At 36.9% G+C, this 15334-nt stretch overlaps 1 protein-coding gene across 1 annotated transcript in view; it reads right to left on the reverse strand.

Annotated features, from left to right (window-relative positions):
• Sc2 (trans-2,3-enoyl-CoA reductase Sc2) overlaps window positions 1-14392 on the reverse strand; it is a 183872-nt gene extending 169480 nt beyond the window's left edge. Inside the window, exon 1 of the mRNA XM_090384691.1 lies at window positions 14238-14392. Within this exon, the coding sequence (XP_090240817.1) occupies window positions 14238-14243 (6 nt within the window). The 5' untranslated portion in view covers window positions 14244-14392. The remainder of the gene's footprint in view (window positions 1-14237) is intronic.
• Window positions 14393-15334: the final 942 nt, after the last annotated feature.

The raw sequence follows: 15334 nt of genomic DNA on the forward strand, positions 1-15334 counted from the left end.
AAACAGTGTTTTTTTATGCTGTAAATTTCAGAAACACGTGCTACTGGGTTGTTATTGCTTGGGTTTTACTGGCGCATTAGCAACTAGGGCTATAATGCGCCCGTGCTACTGGGATGCCTTGTTCTAATTTCTCAATTAGCTCTAATTTCTGTGCCACATTTAAGTTCACATGCTTTCTTTTAACTCCTTTATCACTTGATGCCATTTTAAATTGTAAGGATTGCAAAATTATTTAATAAATAAAGTCACAATTCAAAAATCCCAGAAACACTCCGTATACGACCTGACTGCACGATAGCTTGAGGCAGACTGAGACCGAAACAAAGCGAGTCGGTAGACCTGCAGTTTAGTGTCCCAAGTCACGTTCAGCTCGCAAGTCACCGCCTGCTCTTATCTATTATCTGTAATCTGGGAAAATAGCTATTTGAACACGTTTTCAGAAAGAATAAAAAACAATTTCCTGAATTTGATTATAAAAATAAAAGTAGGTAATTATCAAAACAATAATGGAAATAGGTAATTATTATTAATTTTTAATTAATAATAACACTGAAGTTTTGTATAACCTAAAAATAATAATATGGTCGAAATTAATATGTACATTACTGTATTATTATTTGTCCGGTCTGTTAAATCCGAAATCTGTTATATCGGGGTCCGTTAAATCGAGGGTTTACTGTATATTCATATTGCATAACCAGCCATACAGAGAGTGCAGTTACAGCCAGTTTCTCAAAAAAATAATAAGTCTTGTGCTGTTTCTTGGAGTTTCTTATACAAAAATAGAACTTGAATTTCTGAACCAACAGAAACCTACAGATAATGAGGTAGCAGGTGTTAATCAAATTTAAAATTGTATGAGGGATACAGAATTATATATGCTGAAAGTTCCCAAATTAGTAATTTTTACTCTCTTTATTCAATTTGTTTTTGTTTTTTTTTTTTGCTAAGCTCATGCTGCTGCCAGTTCTCTGTGAAAGTATAATGGCTTCACTAGGATAAAGTGTTATATTTTCATTAGCAATGGGAGAAGCATCTTAAGGGCTTTACAAACAGGATAAAGTTAACTGGTCTCACACAGAGGTCTTTTGGTTTGTTTTTTTTTTTTCAAAGAAACTGAGGTTCTTCATTCTTCAAACAAGCAAGAAAATGCACACAATGTACAAATGGAAGAAAAAAATTGGGACAAAATGTAAGGTGGTTTAGTTGTGACCAGAGCTGCTACTACTTAATGTAATCAAATTCAAAATTCCAATATCAAATACCATTTAAAACATGCAATATTCTTAGCATAATGTGATTACTTTCCCCATCTATTTCATTATAAGATTAACACACCTGTTGATAAATTCCACATAAGTCCTTCCTGGAAAATAATTTATAATTCCTTCCTTGGGGTTTAATCCATGTTGGTTAGTTGGAAAAGGCTGTTGAAATGAAGCAGTTCATGAACATGAGTATGATATTTCAAGTAGAAGGTAGGGTGAAGTACTAATTAGCCAACTCTATGATTTAGAATGTGCAAAATTCAGATTTCTTACCAAAACCGATCATCAACAGAACTATTTGCATTGTTCAGTTTTCATTGACTGTTCTGTCTCAAGCAGTACTCAGATTTATTCTATTTTATTTTTTTTAAATAAAAATTCCACAGAAATAGAGAGATTTCAGTTTGCATAACAAACAATTAAAACTGCCCAGACACGATAGGAGGGAGTATATGATGAGAGCCTTGTCGATCAATTCGGCCCTGGAAAGATTGTGCAAGGCTCAAGGGGTAGAATTTTTTTCAGCCTGGACTGTACTTGTTAACAGGAGAGATTGCTTCTACAGGGATGGGATACACTTAAATAGAAAGGGTGCAAGAATATTTGCTGATGCTATCGAGGCAGTGTTAGGTGGGTCGGAAAACTGCTAGCTTGGGGGGAGACAAAGACCAATAGATTGACAGTAGCCACTGGCAGAGGTGAAAGAGATTCTTGCACTGCTTCTATTAGAATGAGCAGAAGCCTGAAAAACAAGATGCATGGCATTTCAGAGACTGCTGGGAGCCATTGCGGTACAAGTAAACACATGGGTTGTGTTAGGGTAGCTAAGAATAGAAACAGGTGCAGGTATACTTGCGTGTACACCAATGCTAGGAGTTTAGTAAATAAATTTGATGAATTTGAAGTATTGCTCAAAACATCAAAGGCAGATATTGTTGGGATATCAGAGACGTGGTGTCACACAGATATAAGGGATGCAGAACTGCAAATTGGGGAGTACAACGTCTACAGAAAGGATAGACAGGATAGGAAGGGGGGAGGGGTTATGCTATTAATTAAGAAACACAAAGTCAAAGGAAGTGAAGCCAGTTGACATCGATGGACAGGGCAGTGTCGAGTCAGTTTGGTGTGACATAAGCATAGGGAAATCAAAATTGAGAGTAGGAGTGTGCTATAGGCCTAATGACTCTGATGAGTATAATAAGGAACTGTACAGGGAAATAGAGTGGGCCAGTAAATCAGAGAGTCTTATAATGGGAGATTTTAATTTCCCAGATATTGACTGGAATTTGGGGGCTGGTTACTCACACACTAGCAGGGCTTTTGTGGATTTATTGGATGATTGTTTTCTACATCAGCATGTTCGGGAGGCAACTAGAGGGAGTAATACTCTTGATTTGATTATCAGCAGTGATTCTTCATGCATTAAGAATCTGCAGATAAATGAACCACTAGGTGGCAGTGATCACAGTGTGCTGAAGTGGGATTTACTCAAAGAGGTAACTACCATTAGGGGTAAAGGGAAGGGTTATTGCTTCCGTAAAGGCGACTACGATGGACTGAGACAGTATTTAAATTCTATACAGTGGGAACAACTGATGATGTTACCAACAGCAAATTCAAAATGGGAAGCATTCAAAGAACTTATCTTGGAAGCTACTAGGCTTTACATACCAACTAAGAAATATTGTTCAAGGTTTAGGCCAAAATGGATGTCAGATGAACTAATGAGGCATATGGCAGAGAAGAAAAATGCATGGGATACTTACAAATTAACACAAGACACAGAAGCCTATGATAGATACAAGTTGATATGCAACCAAGTTACAAAGGGGGTTAGGCAGGCGAAGGCAGATTACGAGAAATCCTTGGCAAGGGATGCAAAGAAAAACAGCAAAGAGTTCTTTACTTATGTAAACTCTAGAAGGAAGGGGATGAATCAGATTGGTCCACTTGATATTGATGGGTCAACTGTTGATGATCCTGCTCAGGTAGCTAACAAACTAAATGAATATTTTGCATCGACATTCACACATGAGGAGTTATTCAGCAAGGGGAATGCCAGAGGTGTATTCAACTCTAGCAGTAAGCTACAGAATCTTGAAATAACTGGGAGTAAAGTGGAGGAGAAACTGTTGAAGATAAACACAAGAAAGGCACCCGGGGTGGATGGGATCTATCCAGTTATATTAAAGGAGGCAGCAAAGGAAGTAAGCAAACCCTTAGCCATAATTATGAGAGCTTCCTTGGACTCAGGGGAGGTACCCATAGACTGGAAATGTGCAAATGTGACCCCAATTCACAAAGGAGGATCAAAGGCTGACACAAGTATTTATAGACCTGTGAGCTTAACTTCTGTTCCAGGAAAATTAATGGAGGCACTGGTTAAAGAAGCACTGCAGGATCATTTAGACAAGACTTCAGTTATAGCTCAGACACAGCATGGTTTTGTTAAGGGGAAGTCTTGCCTGACCAACTTGATTGGATACTATGATGCAGTCACAAAAGAACTGGATGCAGGGAATAACTTTGATATTATATACTTGGATCTTAGAAAGGCTTTTGATACTGTTGCACATGGAAGACTGCTACACAAATTGGAGCAGAGTGACATTGGAGGCAAATTGCTGCTATGGATAAAGGGGTGGTTGAGGGGGAGAAGACAGAGAGTGGTAATCAATGGACACTGCTCATCGTGGACTAATGTTATTAGTGGAGTCCCTCAGGGCTCAGTGTTGGGTCCATTATTGTTTTCCGTATTTATAAATGATATTGATGATGGTATATCAAGCTTAATGTCCAAGTTTGCAGACAATACAAAGGTTGGCAGGGTTGTCAAGGACACTACTGACACTATGCTGCTGCAACAGGATCTGGAAAGGTTGAGCAGATGGGCTGAGAGGTGGCAAATGAAGTTTAACATTGACAAATGTAAAGTACTACACATGGGAAACAGCAACCCCAGAGCAACGTATCAACTCTGTGGTACTACACTGACAGTGGTAGAGAATGAAAGGGACTTGGGGGTGGTTGTGCAGGCAGATATGAAGTTCTCTGAGCAGTGTAGACGGGCTGCAAGAGTAGCTCATGGTGTATTGTCAATGATATACAGGAATTTTTCCAGCAGGGATAAGGAGGTGATTATTCCATTGTATAAGGCAATAGTCAGGCCACACCTAGAGTACTGTATACAGGTCTGGAGGCCTCATTTCAAGAAGGATGTAGAGCTGCTGGAACGAGTACAGAGAAGGGCAACAAGATTAGTGAATGGAACAAAGGGGTGCTCTTACGAAGAAAGGCTTAAGTTTTGCAAATTACAGTGTCTGGAGACTAGGCACCAGCGAGGTGATCTGATAGAGGTGTATAAAGCCTTGAATGGTTTAAGCATGCTCAATGCTGATGGGATTCTTCCTCTAGCTCAGAAAAATCACCTGAGAGGGCATAAATTCAAATTGAGGAAAGACAGATGTAGGATAGACGTGCGGAAATTTGCCTTTAGCCAGCGGGTGGTTGGTTGGTGGAACAGACTTCCATCCCTTGTGGTGGAGGTTGATAGCCTAAATAAGTTTAAGGCTCAGCTGGACAGGTATTTTGAACGAACAGAGGGGTGAAGTGGAAGTGGGTTTTTTTTTTTTTTTTGGCTGATGCTGCATAAGCTTGCTTTCTTGCATCAAATGCCTCTACTAATGCTAATGCTAACTTAACATTTATAGTTATCACGATGATTTTCCCATGTGTAGCAAAGTTCTCTTTATGTAATCACTTAAAAATTAAAATTTTTTTGAAGTGAGTGAGACAAAGTGAAAATTTAAGTAGAAAAAATCTATAAAAAGTGCAAATTAAGAAGCACTACTGCAACTACTGAAAGGAGTTCGATAAGCAGACACAATATCTCCGAAGTTGTTTACTGCTGCCCTGGAAGAAGCTTTCAGAAGATTGGACTGGTTGCAGAAAGGAGTCAATGTGAATGGAGAGTACCTAAACCATTTACGATTTGCAGATGACATTGTGATCATAAGCCACGATCCCAAAGAATTAGAGAAAAATCTTAATCAGTTATGCACAGTTAATAAGGATTTCGGACTAAAGATGAATATGGCTAAAATAAAAGTAATGATGAACAATACTGCCACAGAAAGGGATATAATCATTGAAGGAGCAGTAATTGAAAAGGCAGATTCTATACTTATCTGGGACAAGTCAGCTGTAATAATGATAAATGGTTGGAAGTCAAGAGAAAAATAAATTTTGAATGGATAGCATTCAGGAAATATAGTCACATACTGAGGAGCAATATCCCAATTTGTCTGAATAAAATAATGAACCAATGTTTCTGCAACCAGTCCAATCTTCTGAAAGCTTCTTCCCCACCATGACTTATGGGAGTGAAACTTCGGCACTCACTAAAAGAATGGAAGAGAAGCTGAAACTACACAGTGAAAAATGGAATGAATTATATTAGGAATCAGACTGTTAGATAAGAAACATGGATTAGGAAGCAAACACAAATAAAGGACATTCTTACTGAAACCAAAGAACTGAAATGGTCTTGGGCAGGATACAGCTCGAAGATATGATGACAGATGGACTAAGAAAATACCAGAATGATACCCAAGAGGAGCTAAAAGAAAACCTGGAAAACAACAATGGAGAGGGACAGATGAAATTCGTGAGTTTGTGGGTGGTAAAGGGATGGCCATTGCACAAAACAGAAGGAACTGGAAAGTTTCTGGAGAGGCCTTCATCCTGCAGTGAATTGAAAATGGCTGATAATGATGACAATGACTGCAACAATTTAAAAATGCAAGACTACAGAATATTCCTATAGTGTAGACATTCCATGAGAAAAGCAAAATAATTTGTAAACTGGGTAGAGAAAACATTATTCTGATTAAATCAGTTGCTCAACAGGTGGAAGGAAACAACCAGGTATAACTAAGTTAGGTAATATATGCATTGTGCTACATTTCAGGCACATTCAACTGTCAAGTAATATACCACATGGGTTTAAAACACCTATACTATGTATCAGCAACCCTAGACATGTGTTCATATGTCTAGGATTGTAAATCTTCCCATATGTTAAGATTACATATGGGAAGATTTACTGCACCACATCATGGTGTGATAATTATTCATATTGCTTATTTCTATTTTACACTTCTGTTCAATGGGCACATGTGAAGGTTTTTATAGTCGTAATGAACAAAAATGGCACTTATAAGGAGAACGGTTGCCAACCCGTTATATATCGTACTCAAGTATTTACTAAAGAAAGTATTTACCAAAACTTCACCACATAATGTTCACATGAGCTAGCTGTGAGGTGAGATCTGTGTATTACTACTTTTTTTTTTTTTTTTTTCAGAGGGGGAACATAAGTTAACTTATATTCGATAATTGTAGATTTCTTAAAATACCATTTATAATTGACTCAATATGATAGCATGGCTTAATTTATTATGGTACTCAACTTTTTATATAATCTGCAATTGATGTTTGAATAAGGTGGGTGATAATTTTTAATTTAAGTTGGAGGAAGTAAGTTTAGGATTTTTAAAAACTGAATTTTAAAATATGTGCAAGGAAGTAGAAGTGCACATCTTCGTCCTTGGTTGTCAATATTAAATTTAAAAATCCTAAACTTACTTACTCCAACTTAAATTAAAAATTATCACCCACCTTATTCAAACATCAATTGCAGATTATATAAAAAGGTGAGTACCATAATAAATTAAGCCATGCTATCATATTGAGTTAACTTATATTTGGTAAAAGGGTCCAATAGAATATTCTAAACAAGTGCTGAAATTTTGAAAAGAATCAGAGTTGAATCGAGTAGGGTGATTAGAGGAATCAGGAAAATGAGCACCACCTTGCATTGCCTGGTAACATTTGCATTTGCACCACCTTGCATTGCCTGGTAACAGAGAGGGACAGCAATCCTTTGTAGTGTGGATGTAGCACCTCAACCCCTGCTTATGATAGTTTGCACCTGGATGGTCACTTCCAGCATACAAGATTACTTAGAATGGGGCAGAGAGATTTTAAGCCAGAGAAGATTGAAAAGAGGAGATTCCAAATTACTACATCTCTGACAGGGAATATCAGAGCAGACATATGCACGAGTACCACCTTTGAAGCGAAAGCAATCATACAGCAAATAATTTGGACAACTGAGATGAGCAGTTGTTTAATAAACCAATAATTGGGATTCTGTCAGAAAAAGTATGTGGGGTTTAACAAACTGTAAGTGGAAATGGACATCACTGAGACTGGACCTGAGACCACTGTATATTTGTGAAATGAACGAGGAAGTGTTTGGGAGGGTTAGATCTTTTCGCAGATAAGCTTTTTCTATTAGTTTGACTATTTTTGATAGATATATTCATTATTAAGAAAAGGTGTGGAGAACATGGTGTATGAAGTAATGAAGTTTTTGGACAAGGTGTACATATGTCAAAAATATATCCAGTTCCTTGACATAATGTGGCCCCAACAATTCCCCCCCTGCATACACACTACTCGGACTCCTTCCAGTCACTATCCAGCAGAGTAGAGGCAGCAATATTATACACTAGCCGATCCAGAAGCCTCCTAGAGAGTTAAAAATAGATTTTGTCTGGTGGACTATCTATCAGTCGGCCTATGAACACCGTTTTAGAACTGTACCCTCGAAATATAAGGATGACTGGATCTCACCATTGCGTCCATCATAACCTTAAAAGACATTAATCATACTGCATGATGAAGATATGGGGGGGGGGTTGCCAGAGCTTTGCTCTGGAGACTAAAAATGGGGTCCACCACTTTCAAGCCTCCAATAAGCAAACTGGTGGTATTGTACAGGTTGATTAAAGTCATCTACCACCTTGCATTGCCTGGTAACAGAGAGGGACAGCAATCCTTTGTAGTGTGGATGTAGCACCTCAACCCCTGCTTATGATAGTTTGCACCTGGATGGTCACTTCCAGCATACTAGGTGCCGTATTTGTACATGAGAGTTATACCCAGGATTACCCACCATTGTGAAGGTGCAAGCACAGAATTTGGATCGTCACAGAACAACCAGGCTTCACCAAAATTCAGTCCACTTGACTTGAGTGTCACCTGAATATCAGTTGAATCAGCATTTTAGATTCCCAGGTAGCAAGTCCATCTTAACTGAGAGAATGTCTGTGACAGCCTCAAGGGCCATTTACATTGATTTAAAAGTTATTGCCATCTTGTTTGAAATACAGCAGGGAAACAAAATTTTGCTGTTTTCTTTGTAAATGGAAAAGTAGAGGACAGTCTTCTCACTACACAAGAAAAGTCTGACTCTCAAGGCAATCATTTGATTCAAGGATAAAAAAAAAATATCCAGTATAGTCTGCAAGTTGGCCAAGCAAAATCCTGTTACCTCCCCTACATAAAATTGGGGCTTGTGAAAGAATTTGTTAAGGTCATGAATCAAGATGGACCAGCTTTCAAATATTTCAAGGAAATTTTTACAAGACAGTGAAGCCAAAATAAAGGAAGGCATGGTCATTGGCCCACAGATAAGGGACCTTCTCAAGGACAAACACTTTGACTCAATCCTCCACGGTGAGAAAGTGGCCTGGGATGCTTTCAAACTTGTAGCAACAAACTTTCTGGGAAATAACATAGCAGATAACTATGAACAACTTGTGCAAAACCTTCTGTCATCATACCATACATTAGGCTGCGGCATATCATTAAAAATGCACTTTCTTCATTCCCATTTGGATTTTTTCCTGGTCAACTGTGGCACATTAAGCGAAAGATTCAACCAGGACATCTAAGAAGTGATATCAAGGCAAATGGAACTCTGCAATGCTAGCTGACTATTTCTGGACTGTGACAAGAGATGCCATAGATGTGGGGTATAAATGACAGGTGAAGAAGCGTAAAATATGAATCAAGTGATTTTATGTATTTTGCTGATAAATGTGATTTAATTTTTTTTTTTCAATAACTAAAAATGTATCAATTATTATTTTAAACTGTTTTTGTCAAGTTTTTTAGAGAATAACATGCTTTTCAATATAATGTATATTAAAACAGTATGGTGGATGTTCTTTATTTATCCTGATTTAGGCCTACGTAGCATATTTTATAGAATATATGACATAGCAGGTATAGCAAAATAATTTTTTTAACATTCATTTCTCAACTCTGCACATGCAAAATAATAGGAAATATACTTTCGTCAAAGAAACAAAAAAAATTTTAAATTTGTTGACCAGTGTTATTCAGAATATAAAAGAAAAATTAAAAATATAGATAACTGTTTCATCAACAAATGAAACATTGAATTGTTTCAAACACTGCAATGGTCAACAAATTTTCAATATTTTTTTCAATATAATATAAACATACACTACACACATAGTATATGAAAACATTACAACATTCCTAGTAGTAGCCTCACACACACTTTAAAATAAATTAAAAGTGTTAAGCATTACTTTATTCATTGTATTTTGAATTACTTCCATGAAGCTACCTACAGAGCAAGGAGGCATTTATTATCCAGCATTAATTTCAGCTGGGTATAAAAAGATACAACGGTATATCTAGCTGGAACAACATTTTAACTTCTGCAGATATAGGATTCCCATTTCAGAACTCACAGGTTCCTAATTAATTTATTAGGAAGATATTCAATGTTTAATAAAATTCAACTTTTCATCCAATATTACATACTTAAGATAACAACAAAAACCACTCAACACTTCAGTTTATGTTCAGTGAAAATGAAATGAAACTTAGAAATGTAATGCTCCACTCCACTGGTTATGAAGCATTTAACTGAAATACAGACAAACATTTAAATTTAAAATTTTGAGGTATAGCACACATTCCAATCGCTCCTTGAGAATCATTTTCAGCTCTTACAATCTACAAAAAGATAAAGCATTATTTATAGTACTAGTTATATTCAGTTGAATGTACTATTTATAAATTTATAATTCACAAAGAAAAATTTTATCTATAAAGCATTCTATTTAATATTCACAAAGCTGCCTTCGTAAATTTGAATTTAATGATGGCACAGACATTGTAAAAAAAAAATAGGAAAAAAAAAAAAGAAAAATCAGGCCAATCCTCAGTGGATGCCAAAACTAAAATTATCATGGAATTGGGTCCCATTTCATGATGGTTGTTACTGGGTGTTCCTGCTTGCTTGCCATTCTAGTGGATCTCTGGTATGGAGAGTGACCTGTTTTTCGGAAGAACTGAAATTGGCTGTTAAGATATTAGAGGATAACTGTGTACATGTGTGGGTGTGTAGGAAGAAGTAGGAGTTGAACGATGGCAGAACTTGACCATCTCAAAAATAAGCTTGGCACTGCTACTTGAAGTGAGGGCTGTGAGGTAATTATGCACTGGATGGAGTGTTAAGGAAAGTATGCGATATTTTCTAGACTCAAAATAGAGAGGTTGGCCATTACAGGGAGAAGGGATATCTCGTCTGACCAAACTGACTGAATACCTTGGAACAAGGAACCAAGGAACAAGGCAAAAATTAATTTTGACATCATATACTTTGGAAAAGATTTTTATACTGTTGCACATAAAAGACTGCTGCATAAATATTACCAGTGTGGCATAAGGACAAATTATTTCTATGGATAAAGGGATGGTTGAGTGGGAGAAGGCAGAACGTGGTTATTAATGGACACTCCTTCATGGACTAATATTATTAGTTGATTCCCCCAAGGGTTCATTCAGTGCTGGGTCCATTGTTGTTTTCCATATTTATTAATGATATTGATGAAAGTATATCAGACTTAAAAAATGTCTAAGTTTGCAGACGATACAAAGGTTGGGAGGGTAGTCAAAGTAAGCTACTGCAACAAGATCTAGAAAAATAATGCAGATGGGATTTTAACACTGCCAAATGCAAGGTACTGTATATGGTTAGCAGTAATCCCAGATTAATGAACCCTGTGTGGTGCCACACTCCAGACAGTGAAAAATGAAAAAGACCAGGGGAGGGGGGTAATCATGCAGTCACATATGCAGTTCTCTGAGCAGTGCAAATAGTTGGTGGTAGATGACTTTCATCAACCGGTGAAATACCACCACTTTGCTTATTGGAGGCTTGAAGTGGTGAAACCCATGTTTAGTCTCTAGAGCAAAGTTTCCGGCATCCCCCTCCCCCCATACTTCTCCTTCAACCCATGCACGGTACTAAGTGTTGGGGTTTTCATAAAAAAAAAAAAAATAGGCTGCCAAGACAGCTCATATAGTTTTGTCAATGGTGTAGAGGTGTAGAAGATATGCCAGTGTATAAGGCAATAACAAAATTAGTGAGGGAAACCAAGAAAGGCTTCTGCAAATTGCAGCATCTGGAGAATAAGCACCTGCAAGATAATGTGATTGAGGAGGCATAAATTCAAACTAAAGGGGGATGGGTGCAAGGTAGATATGCAGAAGTCTGCCTTCATCCAGAGAATAGTTGATTGTTGGAACAAACTTCCATCGTGGAAGTGGATTGTTTGAAAAAATTCAAGGAAGAATTACAGAAACTATTGTAGTTGACAGAAGGTGATATGGGAAGTTTTTTTCCTTGGCAGATGATGTACAGGGTTCTTAAAATTAAATTATCCCTATGTAGAGTGCTCTGGAGGGAGTTTTAAGGCTTGTACTGAAGAGAAATTTGGACAACAGGTACAATAAAGAATGCATTTATTGGAAAAAAAAATTAGTTACAAAACCTGTCACCAATATGGTGCATAACTATCTTAGTTACGATTATGCAAATCATGCAAGATCTATATAAAAGGCATGTGACAGGAACTGAACTTCAATAAGACAGAGAAGCTATGGTAGAGATTAATCATTAATTAATCTGACTACCCTCTTTTGAATGAAGTGGCACCCACAAAACTTGAGAGTTTTGGGGGTGCCACTCCAGATGTTGCAACAATATTCCAAGGTATGGCAGATTTGAGATTTGTAGAGTGAGTAAGCAGTTGAGAAGAAAAGTAACGTCAAAAGAATAAAAAAAAAAAAAAAAACAGTTTGTTATAATGCAGAGGAAGAATATTTGTGATGTGCTTATGTCAAGAGAGATTAGAAGCCAGGGTAATCCCCAATAGGGATAGTTAACATCTTATCTAGAAACTGAGTGTAATCAGAGACATAAATAGTGGTAGACTATTTTTTGTGAGAAATAAGACAAGACTGAGTTTAAGGTCTGAAGTTAACTAAGTTTTCTTCCCTCACTGGAGAATTACCTGGAGATATGCAGTTAGAGAATTTGTAGTGGATACAAAAGAAATTTAGACTGTTTTTGCACAGTTATTTTTCTTATACCAGAAGATGCATTTTATATTACGTTTATCTTAAATTTTGTCCTCTACTAATTGATATTTGTGTAGCCTTCCTTTTGTGTAAGTCGGAGCAACTATAGTTACATGTTGACAGTTTGTAAGCTTTATGATATTGATAGTTAAAAAGTATTGTATTATTTAATGTGTGTCAGTATCAAAATGCTGAAATGATTAGCACTGTACTCAGAACTACCAGAAAAAAAAAAAAAGAAACTCCTGCATAAAAAAAAAAAAAAAAAAAGGGATGGCAGATTTGAAATTTCTTCATGATGTCTATTCCTCAAACACACTGTAGTTGAAAAACAAGCTGAATCAATGTAGTAGTAGTAGTGGTATGTGATGCAAGAAAGCAAGTGTATGAGCTTATGCAGCATCAGCCAAAAAAAAAAAAAAATCACACCATTCCCTCCAAATGCCTGTCCAGTTCCTCCTTAAATTTATTCAACCTATCAATTTCCACAACGACAGATGGAAGTTTGTTCCAGCAATTAACCACCCGCTGGCTAAAGGCAAATTTCCGCACATCTGTTCTACATCTGTCCTTTCTTAATTTGAATTTATGCCCCCTTAGGTTCGTAATCTGAACAAGTGGAAGGATCCCATCAGAATTCAGTGTGCTCAACCCATTCAAGGCCTTATACACCTCAATCAGATCACCGCGCAGGTGCCTAGTCTCCAGCCACTGCAATTTGCAGAACTTAAGCCTCTCTTGATAAGAGGATCCCTTCATTCCCCTCACCAATCTTGTTGCCCTTCTCTGTACACTCTCAAGTAAATCTACATCCTTCCTAAAATGAGGCCTCCAGACCTGTACGCAGTACTCAAGGCGTGGCCTGACCATAGCCTTATACAGAGGGATAATCACCTCCTTTTCCCTGCTAGCAAAATTCCTATATATCATTGACAAAACCCCATGACCTGCCCTGGCAGCCTGTCTGCATTGCTCAGAAAACTTCATATCTGCCTGCACAATTACTCCCAGGTCTTTTTCATTTTCTACCACCTTAAGTGTAGTACCACACAGTTGGTACGTTTCTCTGGGGTTACTTGTAATGTAACGTGCTGTGATAAGTTCACACAACGGACTTTTTTGTTTTTTTAAATATTTATAAAATAGTTTTTTAAAATATTATATATATCTAAAATACCTTTTACAAGTGCATTTATAATTATTACCCGAAATCCACACTTCATTCTGAGAAATTTTCTAAAATGAAAACGGAGAGGAAAGCTTCCGTCCCCGTTTTAGTAAAGTTGCGGAAAGATTCATTGAACTCATATAGCAGTAAAAAAAAAAAAAAATCCACATTGTTTTGACCTTATGAGCAAAATAATGTAGATTGATGGGGGGGAGTTATAACCACGGATGAAAATATAGGTGACGAAAAAATAATGCCTTTAGCCCGTCCATAATTTTCGAGCACGGCTTCTTTGTCTCCTTGCGTGTGAACGAAACTCGAAGAAATAAACATATTTTTAAACTCTAAGTTTACATTATAAAACCAAAGAGGTGGTAACAACATTCACAAAACATTTCGAGGCAGGAATATACATATATAGTTTTTTTTTTTTTTTTTTCCAGTTTTTACATAATTATAAAATGAATAACATTACAAATACCAACCTCCATTTTATTTTACACAAAAATGGGTAGTACGATGTTCTAATTAAAATTAACAAAATTAAACCAATATTTTGTTAGTATTGTTCTGAAAGTAAAATTGAGAAACTCTCAATACTGCACAAGTTTAGCACAAACAGGAAAATTATTTGCATTATCACACAACTAGATCTTACTATCTCTGCGGCGCATTACACCAAATACAAGTTGCCAACTCATAGAAATGAAGAGTACAGTACAGAACAAAAAATATAAAAATAAAATTGATTTTTATGAAATGCAAAAAACAATAAATAAAGAAACAAACATATCTGTTTTTCTAAACTCCGTTTCTCGTCGTTGTATTGATATGACTGATTAGGCGTGTAATGTGATATAATTGATTAGGTGTAATCATGTGGCGCTATAGAAAAAGTTCAATCCAAATGGACAAAATGGTTGAATATGTTAACAGCATTATTATTACTATTAGCCAAGGAAGCCTGAGGCTTATGCTGCACCAGCCAAAAAAAATTCCCGAGTTACTCTAAGAGAGAGAGAGAAGGAGGAGGGAAGGGCAGAGTATTAGCATTACCAAAGGCACATGATGCAAGAAAATAAGCTTATATAGCATCATCCAAAAAAAAAAAAAAAAAAACTTTATTTCACCCATCCACTCGCTCCAAATGTTTGTCAACTTCTGCCTTGAATCTATTTAAGCTAAGCTATCAACTTCTACAACGACAGATGAAAGTTTGTTCCACCATCAACCACCTGCTGGCTAAAGGCAAACTTCCACACATATATCCTACAACCGTCTTTCCTCAATTTGAATTTATGCCCTCTCAGGCGATTATTCTGAGCAAGAGGAAGAATAATCCCATCCGCATTAAGCATTCTCAAACCATTCAAGGCTTTATACACGTCAATCAGATCACCTCGCAGGGGCCTAGTCTCCAGACCCTGTAATTTGCAAAACTTAAGCCTTTCTTCGTAAGAACAACCCTCTGTTCCATTCACTAATCTTGTTGCCCTTCTCTGTACTAGTTCCAACAGCTCTACATCCTTCTTAAAATGAGGCCTCCAGACCTGTATACAGTACTTAAGGTGTGGCCTAACCA

The sequence above is a fragment of the Mastigoproctus giganteus genome, chromosome 11, assembly GCF_048544385.1.
Source record: "Mastigoproctus giganteus isolate SK-2022 chromosome 11, ASM4854438v1, whole genome shotgun sequence".
Classification (NCBI taxonomy): Eukaryota; Metazoa; Arthropoda; class Arachnida; order Uropygi; family Thelyphonidae; genus Mastigoproctus; species Mastigoproctus giganteus.